We start from the raw sequence: 20,610 nt of genomic DNA, 5'->3' as shown, positions 1-20,610 counted from the left end.
TTCTGTGGTTCAGGTTGTGCAGATTGTTGTGTTAATCCTCCAATCAGTTTTCTAGGTGTGTAGGATGGTTTAGTGTTGGTCTGGCTGTATTTCATGGATGCAAGACACACAAAAAGCTTCCACGCTGTTCCGCCATCTTGGCTCCTCCAAATCCTTTCCCATTTTTAATTGATTATCTTTTTACTGTTCTGGTATAAGTATTGCTTATATATTCTGCATACTAGTCTCTTATCAGATAGAAGATTTGCAAATAGTTTCTTCCATTCTGGGGATTGTCTTTTCACTTTCTAAATAGGGTCTCTTCTAGCACAAAATTTGTATATTTTGATGATGTCTAATTGATGTATTTTTTCTTTTGCTGCTTTAAAGTTTTGGCATTATATGTCCAAAACTATTGCCATTAGGCAAGGTCATGAAGAGTTACTCTTATATTTTCTTGTAAGAGTTTTATGATTTTAGTTCTTATATTTAGGTCTCTGACCCATTTTGAGTTATCTTTTGATTCTTTTTTTTTAGCAGCATTAAAAATATTTTACTCTTTTAACCATATCCACCTAGTTCCCTAGCGAATCCAATGTTAATCTGTTAAAATCTTTTAGTAAACATCATTATCTTGTGGAACTTTGAGGTTTTTGTCATCTCAGAATTACCGAGCTTCTTGTCCCAAGCTCACTTAATTTTTTTTTGAGGGGGAGGGGCAGAGAGAGACTCTCGAGGAGGCTCCATGATAAATGCTGAGCCTGATGCAGGGCTCTATCCCACGGCCCTGGGATCATGACCTGACCTGAAATCAAGAGTCAGATGCTCAACCGACTGAGCCACCCAGGCACCGCCCCCCTGCCCCCAGCTCACTTAAAAGTAAGATGGACTGGGGTAGGGTGAAATTAAAGATTAGCTTACTAATTCTACATTTGGGTTCCTCCAAAGAAAATAATTTTAAGATGTTTTAAATAATTTAATTTAATTTAATTTATTTTAAATAATAAAAAAAATGTGCCAAGATTTGTCTGTAAGTATCTTCTTTTTTTAATGTTAATTAACTTATTTTTTGGGGGGGGAGAGGCGGAGAGGGGAGAGACAGAGTCTCAAGCAGGCTCCACACTGTGAACGCAGAGCCTGACACGGGGCTCCATTGCATGGAACTGCAAGATCCTGACCTGAGCGGAGCTCAGGAGTCTGATGCTTAGCGGACTGAGTCACCCAGGCACCCCTCTATAAGTATCTTCTATGCAGCATTGTTCACAATAGCAAAAACTTGGAAACAAATTGGATGTCTGATAATTAGAAATTGGTTAAATACATATGGAACATCCATGGAAGGGAATATCATGTAGCCACTATACATCGTGTTTTCAAAGATGTAATGATATGGGAAAAAATGTGTATTATTAAGTGAAAAAAGAAAATTGTACAGCATAATTGAATTTTTGGCAAATAATATACACATAAAAATGTGAAAGAATATATACTAAAATTTTAAGGTAGTTATAGACTACAAGTGACTGTATGTTTCTCCATTTTCCAGCTTTTCTACATTAAATACTGGAAGTTTACCTTCTCTTTTTTAATGACCACTTTTGTAATAAGAAAAGGGACATATTAAAACAGGTCAGTCTGTAGTATAGTGAATCCAAAATGGGCCACATTTTACTTGTCTCCTGCTAGTTCACTAGTTAGAGATCTCTGCTGGGATCCTTGCCAGAGAAAGTCTTCCACTTTGGTACTTGGCTTCACCATGCTCCCATGAATAAAATTGTTTCTGGCAAGGTCTGGAGTGTGTGGATAAGGTGTGGAGGTCCTGGAAGTTTGGGATGGGATGGCTAATCAAAATAACCTGCTACCTCAGGACCAGGGTTGAAGAGCAAGTTTTAGGGCACAGAGCTCTTCTCCAGTTCATACACCTACCTTCCCCATCACCTGTGTCCATTTTTTAGTTCAGGAGTCTTTACACTTATAAAGTTTCCTTTTATAAATTTTGAGGGTGGAGAACCTGGACCAAAGCCTGGTTGTAAAGAAAAACCTATTGCCACCACCAGCCACTCTCAAGGCAGAACTAAAAAGAAACAATCCAGTATTTCCTCTTTGTCACCAGGGTAGTAGCAGACTCCCATCGCTATAAAAGGCTATGTAGGTTTTGACTAGCTCTTCATGTAGACCCAGCTGACTGCAACCAATCAGGAAAGATGCTGTAAGAAATGTTTATTCTTTCCACTACTATCAACTTGCCATCAGCACGTCCTCAGTAACTGTGTTCCAAATTGGAAGAAGTATGAAATATTCAATACAAATGACATGGCACATGGTCTCACCTCTGTAAACTTGGTTTGAGTGTTTCCACTGAGCACTAGGATAAAAGTTTAAGTTTTACTTCATTTGTCTCTATTCTACTTCTACTTTCCAGGCTTAGCTCAATACCTCCTGCTCCAAGGCATCTTCGTCAGGATCCATCCTTTGTTCCTTGGGGCTTTTGTGGCATTTAGGTGAAGCCCCGTGGCAGCGTCCCCATGCCCTGCCCAATGTTTACAGATATTATGTCACATGGAGTTACAGGCGGCAGTAGCCTTGGGATCAACAGCTTTGGGATGATAGCAAGATACTTAGCATCTCTGAACTTTGATTTCATCATCTACTTAATGGACTAATAATGTTGACTTTATACAGTTAATCAGAAAAGAAGAGGTGAAGAAATGGTAGTAGTCATAATTATTTGAAAGCAGACATTGCATTGTATTCACTTTCTTCCTAACTGTGCCCAGTTCAGTGCTTTGCACTTAGGAAGAGGTTACTAAATAGTTAATATTGTTGAACAAAAGTTGAAAGGGCTTATGTACTTTATTGTGTCATACACAATCATTTCCTCAAGCCACATTCAGGTTTTTCACACTTGCTTCCAGTTTTCACACTTGCAGAGCAATTTAATCTCTCTTTCCCCCTCCCTCCTTCTCCCCTCTCTTTTCTTTCCTTCCTTCCTTCTTTTCTTACATCCTTCCTTCCTTCCTTCCTTCCTTCCTTCCTTCCTTCCTTCCTTCCTCTAGACTTCAAGTTACAGGCTTATTTTATTTTTTTTAAGTTTATTTATTTATTTTGAGGGGGGGAGAGGCAGAGAGAGGGAGAACAAGAGAATCCCAAAAAGCTCCACACTGCCAGTGTGGAGCCAACTCGGGGTTCCAACCCACAAACCGTGAGATCATGACCTGAGCCAAAACCAAGAGTCTGCCACTTAACTGACTGAACTACCCAGGCACCCCTCAAGTTGTAAGCTTTTTAAAAATTGAACTACAATTGACATACAATATCCTATTAGTTTCAAGTATACCTAATAGTGATTCTATATTTTTATACATTATGAAATGATTCCCATGTTAAGTATAGTTACCATCTATCACTACACAGAGTGGTTACAAAATTACTGACTATATTTCCTATGCTCTATGTTACATTCCCATCACTTACTTATTTTATAATTGAAAGTTTCTACCTCTTAATCTCCTTCACGTATTTTGGTTGCCCCCCAACCCTCACTCTAGTAACCAACAGTTTCCTGTATCTATGGGTCTGTTACTGTTTTGTTTGTTTGTTCATTTGTTTTGTTTTTTAGATTCTGCATGTAAGTAAAATCACATGGTATTTGTCTTTCTCTGATTGGCTTATTTCACTTAGCATAATACACTCGAGGTCTATCCACGTTGCAAATGGCAAGATTTCATTCATTTTTATAGTTGAGTAATAGGGCTCGTCTTTCTTAAACACAGAAATTCTCTGGATGATGCCAAGGATATGAGAATGGCACTTTAATATATTTGTTAATAAAGCATCATAAATCTTACTTCTTTTTCAGAGATAAAATACCTTTCTAAGATTCTGTGCTTCTTCCCAGAGCTCTGCACGTTTGAATTAGTTGAATTATAGTATAGTGAATTAGAGTCAGGTTTGCTGGTTTAAATTATGGCTTTCCCACTAGCTCACTGTGTCAAATTACTTAACCTTTCTGTGTCTTAGTTTTCACATCTTAAAAGAGCGTTCATACTAGTAGTATTTATCTTAGAGACTGGAGATGATTGAATGAAAATGTAGTACCTGGCACATGGTAGTTGCCATATAAGTATTAGGTATTGTTTTTATTCTTAGAAATAATGTCTCCAAAGTCTCTTTCCTGCTGCTGCATTGAATGTGCTATGAGGCCAAAGATTTCATCGACTTTGTCTGCTGTTAATTGAGTTCCCTGAAAATACCTCCAAACGGGCTTATAGTCTAGCTCTCCCTCTTTTTTTTTTTTTTTGTCTTAAGAATGTTTTTATTTGCACATGCAATTTTTTGAGAAAGAGTTAATATGGCTGACCACCCTTTCTTGAGCTTTTTCGGTTTTATTTTAAAGGTTAAATGAGTTTGGGGGAGGAGATGGTGAGGAAAATATTCCTCCTTCTTTCCTTCCTTTTCTTTCTCTTTCTTTCTTTCTTTCTTTCTTTCTTTCTTTCTTTCTTTCTTTCTTTCCTTCTTCTTTCTCTATTTCCCTCCTTCTCTCATATCCTCTCCTTCTCTCCTTTTCCAATTCTCTCTCTTTCTTTTTTGATTCTCCAATCTTAGTGATCCAAGGGAAAGGCTAAAAACACTTAGTGCCTTCCAAGAGTTCAGTTGCAGCAGTCTTTGGTTTAACCTGGGAAAATCCCTAGCTGTCCCGCAGGAAAGTTGTAACTCTTGCCTTTAGGAGGCGCTGTTTGTCAGAGTTATCCTAAACCTGGAAAAGGGAGGGGGAGAGGCCGTCAAGGGAGCTATGACGTGAGCAGGAAGTTAATTATCAAGTTACCCGAACCGGGACATCCAGTTTTCACTTGCATAGGCGGAAAGTCTTGAGTTCTCTTCCCGCGCAAATGGGAGCTTCCCTGGAACGTGGATTACACAGAGAATTTTAATTTCTTAAAAACTTGTTTTCAGGCAGTTTCCCCCGGAACCATTTACCTCCAGAGGACGAGCGGAATTTGATCTGAAGGTATGTGATTAGCACCTTTCCCCTGCTGAGGTCTTACACGCTAGCCTTGTTCCTTCCTTCAGTTTTAGAAACTTGCAAAAGCTCTCGTTGTCAGCAATGGCACTGTTTCTGCCGGGATTTATTAGCCATGCCAGGGAAAATGAAGGTTTAAAAAGTCCCAGGAAAGCTCCAACACAGACTTCTACTGGCAGAAATATGCTAGTCCACAAATGGAGACAAAGTCTGTTAGACTCACTAAAGTTCTAGATTGGAATCTTCGGGAAACTGCAAGGCAAACGTATGCTACCTTGGAATAGGAAGACATCTCCAAAAAGCCATTCATTTGGTTTCTGGTATCACAGGCTGCTACTAGAAGGAAAGACCCCATGGATGATCACATTAAAAATAGCATTTTCTATTTTCTTGCTCTCTCTTTCTAAAAATAAGCTCTATGCCCAATGTGGGGTTTGTTCTCACAGCCCTTAGATGAAGAGTTGCATGCTCTTCTGACTGAGCCAGACAGGCACCTCTCTGTTTTCTTTTTCTAACAACAAAAGTAATGTGTGTTTGTTGCAGAAAATCTGAGAAACTCAGAGAGGAGCCTGGAAGAAAAGTTATTTGTAATTATACCACCTAGGTATAACCATTTTTTGTTATCGATATTGTGTTTTGTTATGTTCTTCTTCCTTTAGAAAGTGGTTTCTTGTTTCTAAATAGCTCAGTTTCGAAAAGAAAGTATATACCTTGAGGTCTTATAGTACGAATTATATTACACTGAAAAATTTTATCACTTCATTGCTCCTTTGATTCGAATGGAATTTGGTATAGAAAATACCATATGAACTTTATGAACTAATCTGGTAGAAATATTGATTTAGGTAATTTGTGACTTCCTTCACTGATCTGAGCAACTCTTGTTTAAAACCACCCTTTGGAGTCTAGGATTATGGCTTCTCTTTTTTGTGAGATACAAACCTGCCCCATTATGGTTAGCAGTGTTACCTCATCCTTCAATTGGTAGACATGAAATATAAAACCCGAGACTGCTTTATTTCTAAAATGAAAGGCATAAATCTGAGCACTATTTCTGCCATTTGGTGGAAGTGAATTAAGAGCTCTAACAGGGAGAAATTGTGCTTTGTCATTCTCCCTTTTGACTAGCGCCCACCAGGGGCATTTTGATTTGGGAGAAATAAAAGTAGGTTGAGTTCCAAAAAGAGCTCCTTCCAGACCTCCAGAAGGGTTAACATAGAAGTGCTGTGGTTGAAGGTTGGTTTTTTTTTTTTTTTTGCCTATTGGTTTTTGAAATAATTTCACAGGAATTTTTATTTTTCAGCACTTCCAGGAAATTCTAATGCCTGGCATGGAGGAGGCCGGGGAAGTGGGGTTCTGTGGATCCTTTTTCTCTTATGTGCTGCCCCACCTCTCTGTCTCTTTCAGGCTGGCCATGACATCTCAAGGTCAAAGTTTGAGGTTCCGTTCAGATGATAATTGTCAAGTGAACTTCCGTGAGAAGCTTCTGATTATTGATTCAAACCTGGAGGCCCAAGATGTGGAGGGCTTGAAGTTTCTCTGCCGAGACTGGATCTCCCACAAGAAGCTGGAGAAGTCCAGCTCAGCCTCGGATATTTTTGATCATCTGTTGGCAGAGGAGCTGCTGAGTGAGGAAGACCCCTTCTTCCTAGCAGAACTCCTCTATATACTCAAACAGAATTCGTTGCTGCGGTACCTCCGCCAAAGCAGAGAGCAAGTGGAGAGTTTGCTGCCCACCCGAAGGAGGGTCTCTCTGTTCAGGTGAGGAGGGGTCTGTGATCAAGACAGGGGGGTTTTTCCATCTAGCTAGTGTTCATTCGGGCCACTGGGCTTTGAAAGGAGGTTGGGATTAAGATCTTTTTCTTATCTTCCTCCTTGGATGCTTCCGAACCAGGAGATCTCTCAGCTTCCAGCACTAATGAGATGAAAAGTTGGGAGGTCAGCAAAGCTCTGGGCCTGGTAGTGGCTTCCCTTGGTTTGCTTCTCACCGCCAAATGAAGCCTGCCTCAGCATAGCAGGGCCCGTGCTTTCCTTTTACCCTCTGTACTCCCAGACAGCCCTTCCTCCTGTGAGTCATTGCGGGGATTTGAGAGGAGATAATGCATGCGTGGGGCCAAATAAGCAAAATGAAAAAGGGGATGTGTCTCTGAGGTAGGGAAGGACACCATTTATGCCATGTCCAGTTTTAAATGTTCATACCCTTTTGTATGAAACCCAGAAGGGTAAAATATAGACGTTTTACACAAGGGGTGAAATATAGGGATCAGGTCTATAATGGGTCAGACCTTAGATAACACTATTTTTTTTCATTTAATTAAAAAAATTTTTTAATTGAGATATAATTGACCTATAACATTGTAATAGTTTTAGGTATACCACATAATGATGGGATATATTTATATATTGTGAAATGATCACCACAGTAAGTTTGACATCCATCACCACACATAGTTACAAAGTTTTTTTGCTTGTGGTGAGAACTTTTAGAATCTTCTTTTTTAGCAACTTTTAAATATATAACACAGTACAGTGACCCTTGAACAATGGGGGGTTAAGGTGCTGATCCCCACACAGCCAAAAATCCAGCAAAACTTTGGAGTCCCCTCCAATTTCACTACTACTGTTGACCAGAAGCCCCATAGATAACATAAACAATTAACACATATTGTGTATGTCACACGTATTATATATTGCATTCTTTTTTTTTTTTTAACGTTTATTTATTTTTGAGACAGAGAGAGACACAGCATGAACGGGGGAGGGGCAGAGAGAGAGGGAGACACAGAATCGGAAGCAGGCTCCAGGCTCTGAGCCATCAGCCCAGAGCCCGACGCGGGGCTCGAACTCGCGGACTGCGAGATCGTGACCTGAGCTGAAGTCGGACACTTAACCGACTGAGCCACCCAGGCGCCCCTATATTGCATTCTTAAAATAGAATAAGCTAGAGTAAAGGAAATGTTATTAAGAAAATCATAAGGAAGAGTAAATACATCTATAGTACTGTACTGTATTTATCCAAGTTCAAGTGGACCCATGCAGTTAAAACCTGTGTTGTTCAAGGGTCACCTGTGTTGTTTAACTGTAGTCACCATGTTGTACAATACATCACCAGGACTTAGTCAATATGGTTTTTAATTGTCCACTGACGTATCTACATTAGAGAACTTCCCAAGGAAGAGTTGAAGCGTTATTTTATGGCTGGGGTGACTAGAATCCTTCAGGTCTCCCTCCTTGAAGTGGCTCCCAGAATCTGAGCTATACTTGAGTCAGTGAGGGAATTCTGGAAGTCATTATTTCCACTCCGCTGGTTAAGATCTCCAGCATACAGAGGTGTTAGTGTGTGAATGGAATGTTCAGCTTTTCTGGTGGTCAGTTACATGACTCTCCAGAAGTTGGGATAGTTTCCTTTTTTTTCAACCGTGGACTTTCTATAGAATGGTATCAAGTCCTCTCTGACAAGGGCCTATAAAGTAAGCCTGAGTTCCTAGAATGAGGTCAGGAGATGGGAAGGCATGCCAACATTGAGTTTTACATCTTCCTAGTGGGATGGAAAGTAACACTGGACTTGGAATCAGAAGGACTGCCTCTACTGCTTATTATGTTATCTTTATGTAATAGACCACTTAAAGCTTAGAGTTTTAGTTTTGAATCTATACAATGGGATTTGAAATTATCTGCTCACAGGGTGTGATCATTCAAATGAGAGAAAATGTATATAAAAGAGCACTCAATTTACTGTGCTGTCCTTTGCAAGTGTGAGGCTTTACTTGTCTCTCTGGATGTATGTCTTAGAAACCTGCTGTACGAACTGTCAGAGGGAATCGGCTCAGAGAACTTAAAGGACATGGTCTTCCTTATGAGGGAATCAATTCCCAAAATCCAGATGGTAAGTGGGTCATAAAGAGTGGGGTATTTGTGAGCACTGCCTTTAAAAAAAAATGTTTCTTTATTTTTGAGAGAGAGAGAGAGAGAGAGAGAGAGAGATTGTGAATAGGAGAAGGTCAGAGAGAGAGAGAGGAAGACTGGGAATCCCAAGCAGATTCCATGCTGTCAGTACAGAGCCTGAGTTGGGGATTGAACTCAACAAACTTTGAGATCATGGCCTGAGCCAAAATCAAAAGTCAGACGCTTTCCTGACAGACCCATCCATGTGCCCCTGTGAGCACTGCCTTAATCAGTGTTGGGAATATGCTGGAAAGGGTCTTCAAGAAGGGTTTATATTTGTAGGAGATGATACCATACAGTGCTTAGGAACATTGACTTTGGTGTTGGATGGGCCTGGATTCTAGTCCTGGTTCTGTGACTAATGCCTCGATGTGGGGCAAGTGATTGAACCTTTCTGAGTCTCCATTTTCTCATGTGTCATATTGTAGACAATTACACTACTTCCTTCCAGGACTGTTGGGAGAATTGGATGAAATAATGTGGGTAAAACTTTAGGGGCCTGTATTTGGCACATAGTAATCAGGTAGTAAATTGTTAACTTCTATTGGCACCCACTGTGTTTTACCATATAGAAATGTGTCAGGCACAGTAAGGAAATGAGGAGGTGGGTGGGTGGGGTAGGTCAAATGAGGACTATGTAAGGAATTCATTAAATATATTTCCTGGTGTTAGACCTGTAGACCCGAACAGGTTCATTTTGTTTAGGCTACAGTTTTTTAAGATCTTTTTTTTCCTCTTTCATACCCCTCAGGGATTTTACCCTCTGTGTCTTTTGATTAGTCACTTATGGAGGCTCCTGTCTTCTAAAAGCTGGGTGTGGGTTCCTTGGAGTTGGTGACCAAGTCTTACTCATTGTTATAGCTCCAGAACCTTGTAGAATCTGTTACAAAATGGTGCTCTGAATGAAAGCATGAATGAATGGGATGATACAATCTTTCCCTTCTCTTTCTGAGAAAATGGCCTGGACCCTTGCTTTTATGTGATTTTATGATGAATGACTGGAGAGATTAGCAGGACGAACTAAGCCACCCTAATGGGGTTGTGCAAAGATACACTAATAACATTCTTATACTTGTTGCCCCTTGTCACAATCTACTAATTTTTTCCCTTAGATACTCTCTGGAAGTTCTGATATCTTTTTTTTTTTTTTACACTTTTTTCTTTTATCTTTTTATTCTTAAAAAAAAAACCCAACAAAACACAAGTGTAGAAAAATGAATAAAATACACATACAGATTAAAGAATTGTTATAAGGCTAATCCTCTTGAAACCACTACCCAGGTCAAGAATTTGAATTTTGCCAGCTGTTCTAGAAACCCCTCCACTTGTCCCATTCCAATCACAGCCCCTTACTTACCATCCGCTAGAAGAAACCACTGTTTTGGCTTTTATGGTAACAATGTTCTTATGTGTCTTTACGCCTTTATCATTTACCTGTGCATCCCTAGATGTCAAGTTTAGTCTTGGCCAGTTTATTTCTTTTGAGTGTCTTTTAATCTGTAGGTTAAACCCCCTTCCCCCAATCCCTTTCTTTTTCTTAAAATGTGTCTGTTGAAGAACCCCAGGACACCTGGCCAGTAGAATTTCCCCCAGTCTGAGTTTTGCTGATTGCGTGTGCTTGGTACAGTTCAATGTGCTCCTCTGTCCCCTGTATTTCCTGCAAATCGGCAGCTGGATTCAGAGTCTGAATGTCTCCACATTGATTTCATGTAGTTTGAAAGTGCTCCAGATTATTCTGATAATATTTTCTCCTAGCTTGGAACATCCTCTTGTGATTTCTCTAGTGTCTGGGTTTATAAATAAAATGAACCCACTCTCTGTGGTTACACTTCTCTCTGCGTCATGGACAGAAGTCCATGCTCCCCACAGCAGGATGAGGGATGAGGAGATGGGCAGGAATCCCTGATATGCTCCACACCAAGCCGTGATTTTCTACTAGGAAAAACTGGGGGATGTATTTCTTCTTGTACTTCCTCCATAGGTTTTAGACCTTAGCTTGCAGGCATCTGTGGTTGGTTGCCAGAAGTATTCCAAACATTTTGCCCCCTGCTAAATTAGCTTTTAAGTCATTGAAGGCCCATGTTCAGGCAGCCAAATGATTTTATGCTTTTCTCATTCAGTACAGGAGTAAAGGGAGAAATCACTGTATTTCGCTGTGGCATAGAACTATGGAAATACCCGGTCAGATTCAGGAAAAGCACACTTCCTTCTTGGGTTCCAAATGAGCTCAGCTTTATTTCGAAGGAGATCTATTTTGCCATGTGAGAATTGTGGGTGAGTTATATACCTGAGGTAATCCAGGTTGATCTCAACTGGACTTTGAGATCAGGCTAGCCTTCTGAAGTATGTAAAGGACAGTCTCTAAGCAGCTAGATGAGTTTCTATATGGGGGCTTAATAAGACTCCATTATCTGCAGTTGCCATTGCAAAAACTTTTGTTACTGAAATAAATTATTTAGCAGCTGGGTGGGGGGGGCCTGAACTTCCCTCAGTCAAAAAAGGAAATGTTCTAAATTCACACAGTCTCTCCAGAGTTAGAGAAATGACCTTTGTAGGGTGTTCTAGGGCTCCTTTTTGATAACTTTCTACAGGTTCATAGCAGAATAGCTGTCTTTACACATGCTGAAAGACTCAAACAACAGTCCGGAAATCCGTTCTCAGAGTAGCAATCAACTTAGGACGTTGGATGTAAAGGAAACCACACCCAAATCTACTAGCTTAGCAAAGGAGCACAACAAAAGAGGTTTCAGACACTTCCTGCTAGTATTAACCAGAGTGGTGTTCTTAAAGTACAGACTCCATTTAAATTGCGTGGTGTGTGTGTGTGTGTGTATGTGTGTGTGTGTGTAGAAGGTGTCATTTACCAAACATCCAATGAACTTTCCACGAAGTTATAATGAATTTCTATCATTGCTTCTGGAATCGTGTCTTAGTCCCTTTTCTTCACCCTTACTAGGATGCTGTCAAAAATGGGGTTTCGGGGTGCCTGTGTGGCTCAGTCGGTTAAGCATCCAACTTCAGCTTGGGACATGATCTCACAGTTCATGAGTTTAAGTCCACATTGGGCTCCAAACTGATGATGTGGAGCCTGCATGGGATTCTCTCTCCCTCTCTGCCCCTTCTGTGCTCTCTCTCTTAAAAAGAGATAAACTTAAAAAAAAAAAGAAAGTTTAAAAAAATGGGGTTTCTGTTTTGAGGTTCAGAGAGAGCTCATCTGCCTGTGACCTACCACAGACCCTTGTGTGGTAGATTCCTTCTGACCCCTTTGCCCAGCTGATCAGCTCTGGATGAATCTTCCTGCACATGCTCCTCTCTCCTGCTTTATTCCTGGGCCAAGCTATTGGTGTGCTAGGGCTGCAGGTGGGGGCACACACACTTCTTTTATTTATTTATTTGTTTTTGAGAGAGAGGGTGCAAGTGAGCAAGGGGCAGAGAGGGAGAGAGAGAGAATTCCAAGCAGGCTCCACACTGTCAGTGCAGAGCCTGGTATAGGGCTTGAACTCATGAACTGTGAGATTATGACCTGAGCTGAAATCAAGAGTCAGATGCTTAACTGACTGAGCCACCCAGGAGCCCTGTCTCTGGAATGTCTTAAAAAATTATAATCTCTCTTTGATCAGATGAGAACAGAAATCAAGTAATCAATTCTGTTCTTTTCCTTGGTTGTTGACATCTTGAGTGAACTTATTTGAAAACACACACACACATACACACACACTCAGTAACCCTTCCTCATCCTTATGTTATTGCTCTTTCTCCCTGCCTCCCTCTACTGCCAAGCTTCTTGAAAGAATAGTTTGTATGCGCTCTTTCTCCACTAAGTCAACTCTGGGTCACATATCAATGCATTTCAGTATGACTTCAACTTCCACCACTCCAATGAAACTGCTCGTACTGAAGCCAACATGAACCTCCTCATAACCAGATTTGTAGTTTCACATCACTTTTCCCATGTGGTTTTCTTTGCCTGGAATGTCCTTTTCCACGCTGGCAGTGAAGACATAGTCATCCTTCAAGAATCCCCTCCCAGGGGTGCCTGGGTGGCTCAGTCATTTAAGCATCTGACTTTGGCTCAGGTCCTGATCTCACAGTTTGTGAGTTTGAGCCCCGCATTGGGCTCTGAGCTGAGAGCTCAGTGCCTGGAGCCTGCTTCAGATTCTGTGTCTCCCCTTCTCTCTGCCCCTTCCCTGCTCATGCTCTATCTCTCTCTCTCAAAAATAAACATAAAAAAAATAAATGAAAAAAAAGAGTCCTCTCCCATGTGCAGCTTTTGTGAAGCCTGCTATGTGGAATAGACGAATGATGAATAAATGAGTGATACCACCATTTGAAGTCATCTTTTTCACCCATTCCCAGTTGATCTCCACAACTCACCAAATTCTATTTCAGAAATGTTTCTCAGGTCCAGTACCTCTTGCCAATATTTTCTCTCTAATCCACTTCCTTCTCCAACCTATTTCAAAACTTCTGCTAAAAATAAACGTATTCATGTTACTGTCCTCCTTAAAAACTACTTCTGCCACTCCTTGACGCGTGGGACACTTGGCCCAAACTCCTCATATACTGTATGTTCCTGCGTGGTCTGATACCAGCCCGCAGTTCTAGCTATGATCTAGCTCTCACTCAGTGTTTGTACTCAAGCTTCCTTCTCAGTGTTCCTGAACACACTGTCCCTTTTTAACCGTTCAACTGTTCCATATATCTGGAGACTTCTCCCCAGTTCCCACTCTGCTGATGCTTAATGTATGCAGTGGGATAGTGTCCAGAGGTTCCTTTCTAAGCAGGTATTCTTTTCTGTGGGCTCTAATGTAATTTTGTCCCTGCATATTTTTCATAACCAGCTTAATACATTGAGAAGCCTTATTTACTGAAAAGAATATGATACCTTCCACCCCACATGTATTTCAATATTAAAATAATACTAGCTGATTTGTGGTTTTTTCCCAGCAGTATTTAAGAAATTTTTTTTTCTTTTCAAATACCAAATATTTGCCTCTTGTTTCTTTGGTGCTTCTGTTTTGCTGCTGCCCTAATCTAATTATATCATTTACAGCTGTAAGTGACGGGCAGTCTAGCTCAATGGTTAGTTAATAAGAGAGACTTTGACATCAGACTGCCAGGTACAGATACCAGCCCTGCCACTTATTGGCTCTGTGACCTTGGACAAGTGATTGAACCTCAGTTATTTCATCTTTAAAATGTGGATTATAATAGGATCTAGGCTCATTGGCTTGTTTTTGAGGTTAATGTACAGCAAGCACTGCCTGGTATGTAGTGAGTTACATATATTTGGTATTTGGTATTAATATAGATTGTATATTTTACTTGGTAATCCACCTTCCCCCATACGATTGAACCCCTCAGGGGCAAACACTCTGCCTTATTCATCATTGCAAAATCTAGTGACTAGAGGCCATGCAGGTAATGTTTAAAGAATGAATGGATCCTCAGAGGGCAAGTAAATGTGACTCCATTGATTCTCTTGCAGACCTCTCTAAGTTTCCTGGCATATCTGGAGAAACAAGCTCTAATAGATGAAGATAATCTGATGTTACTGGAGGATCTCTGCAGAAAAGTTGTACCTAACCTTATGAGAAAGATAGAAAAATATAAGAGAGAGAAAGGTAACTAGCTTACTTACACTTGGTTCTTTGCACAAGACCATGGGAATTCTTAAACTAACAGGTCATTAATGATGTTTACTCATCACTCTGATGATACTGTCTTAGAAAAGCCAGAACTCTCTCCCCATCTGCTCATTTAAGACATATTTATTGAATGCGAACTATTTATTGAACTCTGTACTAGGCAGAGTTTTAGAAGTTGGAGACACAGTAGTGTATACAGCAAAGCTTCTGCTGTCTTGGATCTTATATTCTAATGAAAAAAAATTTTAGATAAATGTCTTTTTCTCATTCATCCATGGGGCGAGAGTAGAGAAAATAATTTTGAATGAAATAACAAAAAAGAAGGAGGCAGAATAGCATAAGGATGAAGAATGAGGTCTATGGAGTCAGATTGCCAGGACTCCACTTATTAATGATTCAGTGGTTCTTTTCTTAGCCTTTCTGTGTTTCACTTTCCCCATCTGTAAAGTGGGGATAATAATACTATCTACCTCATGAGTGTTTTGAGAACTGAATGAAGTAATTCCTGTAAAATGCATGTCTGGCATAGCGTAAAACATGTTGCTATGAATATGTTTGTCAGAAAGTCATGAAAACGTTCATATTCTCAGAAATTACTAACAGAGAAGAATTTTATTTCCTTGTTTTTTTCTTTAATCCTGTCTTGTAAAGGTTGTATTGCTGTCGTATTATATGGAGGTAATAGCACAGCGTGGAAGTCAAAGCTGGTTGGTAAATATTTGTGTTTTTCCAGGTCTGTTTCTCCAGTGTTAAACAAGAGCTGAAATAAAAATGCATGAGTAGCTTTAATGCCACACCCATATTTTAGTTCAGTGAGTTAATCTGGTGTGCAAATGTCTTTGGTTGAAAACGAAACTAGCTAAAAGGAAACTTCTAAGAATTCTATAAATACACAATGAGTTGAGGGACAAAATATACTGTTGTTAAATTTATAAAATCTCAAACAATAATAAGGCAATGAATAAATGTATAATTTAAGTACAAGTTATGAAAAATAAAAATGATTCTTCTAACCAAAGTTATCAAGTGAGAAATAAAAAGCAGGGAGTTGATATCGAAAATACATTTGGAATCATTACTGAATTCTGAATACAGAGATTTTTTTAAAATTACATTGCCATTTTCCTGTAGCTAGTACCCCACACAAAATGAACAGGGTAGGTGGTCAAATTATTTTGGATATTTGAACTCTGGAGAAGGCACTCTAGTGTTTATGTAGTAAATGCCTCAGTGAATCTTGAAGCCTGAGCTTTATATCAGAAGAAGAATTCTAATTTTGATTTTTCTTTTCTACAACCTACCTGCTGTGTGATCTCTTTTGGGTGTCAAAATAAAAAAAAAGAAAGTTTTCCTCTAGTATTATCACACCAACACTTCTGGAACACTTCTGACCTAGATGGGTATGATTTTTTTATACCAACCAATTCTCTAATTCTCTGTAGACACCAACTTGGTGTCCTATGATTTAATTCAATTCTGACAGTAACCAGAGTTAGTACACACCTTAACTAAATTAGGCTAAAGGCTCAGTGCCCTAAGACTGCCCCCTACTTCTGATGCCAGTCACAAGTTAGCGGGTCCCCAGAATACTCACGGCTTGTATCCAACTTGGCTACAAACTGATGGTTCCCATGAGCCCCTCCTCAGGTTCAGTAATTGGCTAGAAAAGCTCACAGAACTCAGGAAAACAGTTTACTAGATTACTTATGTATTATAAAAATATTTGACTCAGGAACAGCCACGTGTAGGAGGAAACGGTTAGGGCAAGGTATGGGGGAAGAGAGATAAAGCTTCCAGGCCCTCTCCAGGCAGCTCACTCTCTCAGCATCTCCACGTATTTGCCAACCTGGAAGCTCTCCAAGCTCCTTCAGTTAGAGATTTTTATGGAGGCTTCATATGTAGGCATGGTTGATTGAATCATTGGCCATTATGATTTATTCAACCTCTAGGCCTTCTCCCTTTCTCAGAGGTCTGAGTGTGGGGTTGAAAGTTCTAACCCTTTGACCACAGGCAAGTAGCCCCCCTCTAGAGGCTGTCCAGGAGCCCCCAGTCACCAATCATCTTATTAGCATCTTATAGCAAAAGATGCTTAGCACTTCAGAGATTCCAAGGGTTTTAGGAGCTGTGTGCCAGGAAAAGGAGGGCAGAGACCAAATACATATTTATTATTATATCATAGATATCAATTAATATTTCAGTGTTGACTTTCTGTAGCCCTAAGAGTTTGGGCTTAATTCTGCCATTTAGGATTAAGGACTAAAGGACTGAAAAAATAGTAGGTATGCAGATTTTAGACTTTTCTGTAAATGAATGTGATCCAAAGGCAAAGTCCACTTTTTAAAAATGTTTATTCATTTTTTGAGAGAGAGAGAGAGAGAGAGAGAGAGAGAGAGAGAGTGAGTGGGGGAGGGGCAGAGAGAGAGAGGGAGAAACAGAATCTGAAGCAGGCTTCATGCTCTGAGCTGTCAGCACAGAGCCCAATGCAGGGCTTGAACTCATGAACACGAGATCATGACCTGGCCAAAGTCGGACATTGAACTGACTGAGCTACCCAGATGCCCCACGTCAAAGTCCATTGTATCTGATTAGGACACAAGCTCTATTTAAGGACTGCCTGGATACTTTTCTAAGTTTTCTTGAGTCTTGGTGTTTGCTTTAGTATTTTAAATTTCTTATTAAAAGTAATGTATCATAATTATAATAAAATTAAATAAAAATTCAAATAATGACAATAGAGTTTATCTACTGCTGGCCAGTCCCCAGACCTAATCACTGGAGTATATTTTTGTAGCCTTTCTTCTATATGGAGACAGTTTGTGAGTGTGTGTGTGTGTGTGTGTGTAGATAGATAAATACATATATATTTAAATAAAATCATGCTAATCATATATAACTTTCTTTATTCCCACCTAATATAGCTGATATTTTCCTATGAACATAATACAGACATAGCTCATTCTTAGTAATGGTTCCATAGAAATAACTTTATATACATAACATGTTTATTATTAAAAAAACCCCATATTTATTTAATTACCACTTTTGAGTGTTTTTTCTTGATTTTTTTTCTTTTCCTCCCTTCCTTTTTTTCTTCTTTATCTTTTTTACTATGGTCTTGTTCTGCTTTTATTTTTTGAGGTAATGCCTTTGTTATCTCTTCTTGGCCATTATCTGACACATTAAGTACCATACATTCTGAAATAGTATTTAGTACAGTATATGGTAATTTTAAGGAACTAGTAACATTATAAAAAGAATAAAAACACAAACATAATAAGAAATGAAATATAATAATACAAGGAATGAAAATACAATGATAAAGAAAAACAATTTATAAATTCACATTTTTTTCCTAGGTATATATGTAGGCCTCTTTAAGCAAATGGCACTACAAATCTACAGGTCCCTATAAAATAATATCTTGTGATGATTGGTTACCTTGGATTACTACTAGTCAGAAGATGATTTTTGTTTTACTGTCTGTGATTCTATTTCCAGCCTCCCAGGTAGTGACACCTCCTGTTGACCAGGAAACTGAGTCATTGCATCAAGGAGAGGAAGAACTATTTTCCCGTTCAGATGTTAACCAATTCTTTGGAGCCTTACAGGTAGGTTCAATGATGTGTTGGCAAATGTTTAATGACCAGCTCTACTCTCCACCCTCAATTCCCTATCCCAAAAAGAAAGAACAAAAAAGAGAGAGAGGAGAGAGACCCTGATTTGTAGTGTTTGGGGTAAGTGTTCCCATTATGGCTGATTTCAGGTTATTGCAGAATTTCTGAAAATCTGACAAATGGCTCTCACTAGCTGGGTTGAGTTGACTCCAGTACACCACTGGATTGCTTTGAAATGGATTGTTTTATCTGTGCAATTTGATCAAGGCCAGCTTCCTGAATGTACAGCCTGTGCAGTCCCACATTGCCCATGCTTTTCTAATGCTCAGCTGTCACTGTTTTAAAATTCTTAATAATGAGAGCTCCTGGGTGGCTCAGTCATTTGAGCATCTGACTCTTGATTCCAACTCAGGTCATGATCCCAGAGTCTTGGGATAGAAGCCCCATATCGGGCTCCTTGCTGAGCATGGAGCCTGCTTGGGATTCTTTCTCTCTCTCTCTCTCTCTCCTTCTCTCTTTGCCCCTCACCTCTGCTCTCTCTTTCCATAAAATAAAAAAAAATTTTAAACAGTTCTTTATGTATGAACAAAGGGCCTCACATTTTATCTTGCATGGAGCCCTACAAATTAGGTAGCCTGTCCTTTCCAGAGAACAAGAACTGGGTTCCTTTAGTGCCCAGCAATAGAAGGGTGGATAGAGGGAAAACATTGGGAAATTTGCAATCTGTTTCATTTTCTTTTTTTTTTCCTTTTTTCCTCCTCCTCCTCCTCCTCCTCCTCTTTGTCCTCCTCTCCTTCCTCCCTCCCCTCCTCCTCCTCCTTCTTCTTCTTCTTCTTGGTGCTGAAACCTAGGAGCAGTGTGTTTCTTATAACATGATCATGATCCTTGGAAGACACATATGACATTCTTCCCTGGAATTAATGTTTCTTACCAGCAGACTTGGGCAGTTTTATTTTGCTAACATCTATCAGTATCAATGCAGTTATCTTGGCCTTGGAACTTTTTTTTAATTGTGATAAAAGACAACATAAAATTTACTATCTTCATCATTTTTAAGTGTACAGTTCAGTTCTGTTAAGTACATTTATATTGTTGTATAACCAATCTCCAGAACTCTTTTTATCTTGCAAAACTCAAACTCAATATCTATTAAACAGTAACTCCCCATTCCTCCCTCCCACCAGCCCCTGGCAAACACCATTCCACTTTCTATCTTTGTGAATTTGACTACTCTAGGTACCTCATATAAGTGGATTCATATAGTATTTGTTTTTTGTGACTGGCTTATTTCACTTTATATAATGTCCTCAAGGTTCAACCGTGTCAGAATTTTCTTCCTTTTTAAAGCTGAATAATATTTCATTGTGTGTATGTACCATATTTTGTTTATCCATTCATAAACGAATGCACATATGTTTGATGGACATATGGATTGCGTCCACCTTTTGGCTATTGTGAATTAATACTGCTATGAACATGGGTATACAAATATCTCTTTGAGATCATGGTTTCAGTTCTTGTATTTACCCAGAAGATCATGCTTTCAGTTCTGGGTATTTACCCAGAAGGGGAAATGCTGGATCATATGGTAATTCTGTATTTCATTTATTGAGGAACCTTCATACTGTTTTCCATGACAGCTGTATCATTTTTCATTTCCACCAATAAAGGATAAGGGTTCCAATTTTTCCACAACCTTGCTAACACTTTTTATTTTCTCATTTTTTGATAGTAGTCATCCTAATGGGTATGAGGTGGTATCTCATTGTAATTTTGATTTTCATTTCCCTAATGATTACTGATGTTGAGCATCTTTACATGTGCTTGTTAGCGATTTGTGTTATCCTTCTTGGAGAAATGTCTATTTAAGTCCTTTTGCCCATTTTTTAATTGGATTGTTTGTGGAAGTTTTATTTTTTATTCTTAAAAATTCATTCATAGCTTCTTTACTACTTTCATGGTTTCATATTTTTACAGTTACAATTTTTTATTTTTAAATTTGGAAATAATTTCAATCTTATGGAAAAGTTGACAGAATGTGAGTAATACTAAGAACGCTGTGTACTATTTTACCAGATTCACTTACCTGTTGTTGACTTTTACACCATTTGTGTTAGCCTTTGCTTTCTTTCTCTGTCTTTATCTACCTACCTACCTATTTACCTATATATCATCTATCTATTTAAACACACATAATTTTTTTCCAAACTTTTTGAGAGTAGCTTGCACACATCATGACTCTTTACCCCTGAATATTTACTATGTATTTCCTAAGAATAGGGATATTCTTTTAAAACTATAGTACAGTTATTGATGCCAGTAAAGTTTACTTAATACAATACTTTCACCAAATTGAAGTTCCACATTTCAATTTTTTCTGTTGATCAAATAATATCCTTTATAG

At 39.1% G+C, this 20,610-nt stretch overlaps 1 protein-coding gene across 3 annotated transcripts in view; it reads left to right on the top strand.

The window, feature by feature from the left end:
• The window catches only part of CASP10 (caspase 10), a 37,569-nt gene that overhangs the window by 4,544 nt on the left and 12,415 nt on the right, over positions 1–20,610 (top strand). For 2 of the 3 annotated variants that reach the window (XM_047083509.1, XM_047083510.1), the window contains exons 2-6: positions 4,933–4,987; positions 6,407–6,760; positions 8,792–8,885; positions 14,433–14,568; positions 18,091–18,200. In XM_047083509.1, the coding sequence (XP_046939465.1) occupies positions 6,414–6,760; positions 8,792–8,885; positions 14,433–14,568; positions 18,091–18,200 (687 nt within the window). In that variant the 5' untranslated portion in view covers positions 4,933–4,987; positions 6,407–6,413. Of the gene's footprint in view, positions 1–4,617; positions 4,988–6,406; positions 6,761–8,791; positions 8,886–14,432; positions 14,569–18,090; positions 18,227–19,774; positions 19,803–20,610 lie in introns of those variants that run through there. The other variant, XM_047083511.1, reaches the window with a different exon arrangement.

The sequence above is a fragment of the Lynx rufus genome, unplaced genomic scaffold (assembly GCF_022079265.1).
Source record: "Lynx rufus isolate CCGP_SWC_20201006 ecotype Redwood Valley unplaced genomic scaffold, mLynRuf1.p SCAF_2, whole genome shotgun sequence".
Lineage (NCBI taxonomy): Eukaryota > Metazoa > Chordata > Mammalia > Carnivora > Felidae > Lynx > Lynx rufus.
Note: the sequence above shows the minus strand (reverse complement) of the source record. Positions and strands in the feature narration are given on the sequence as shown.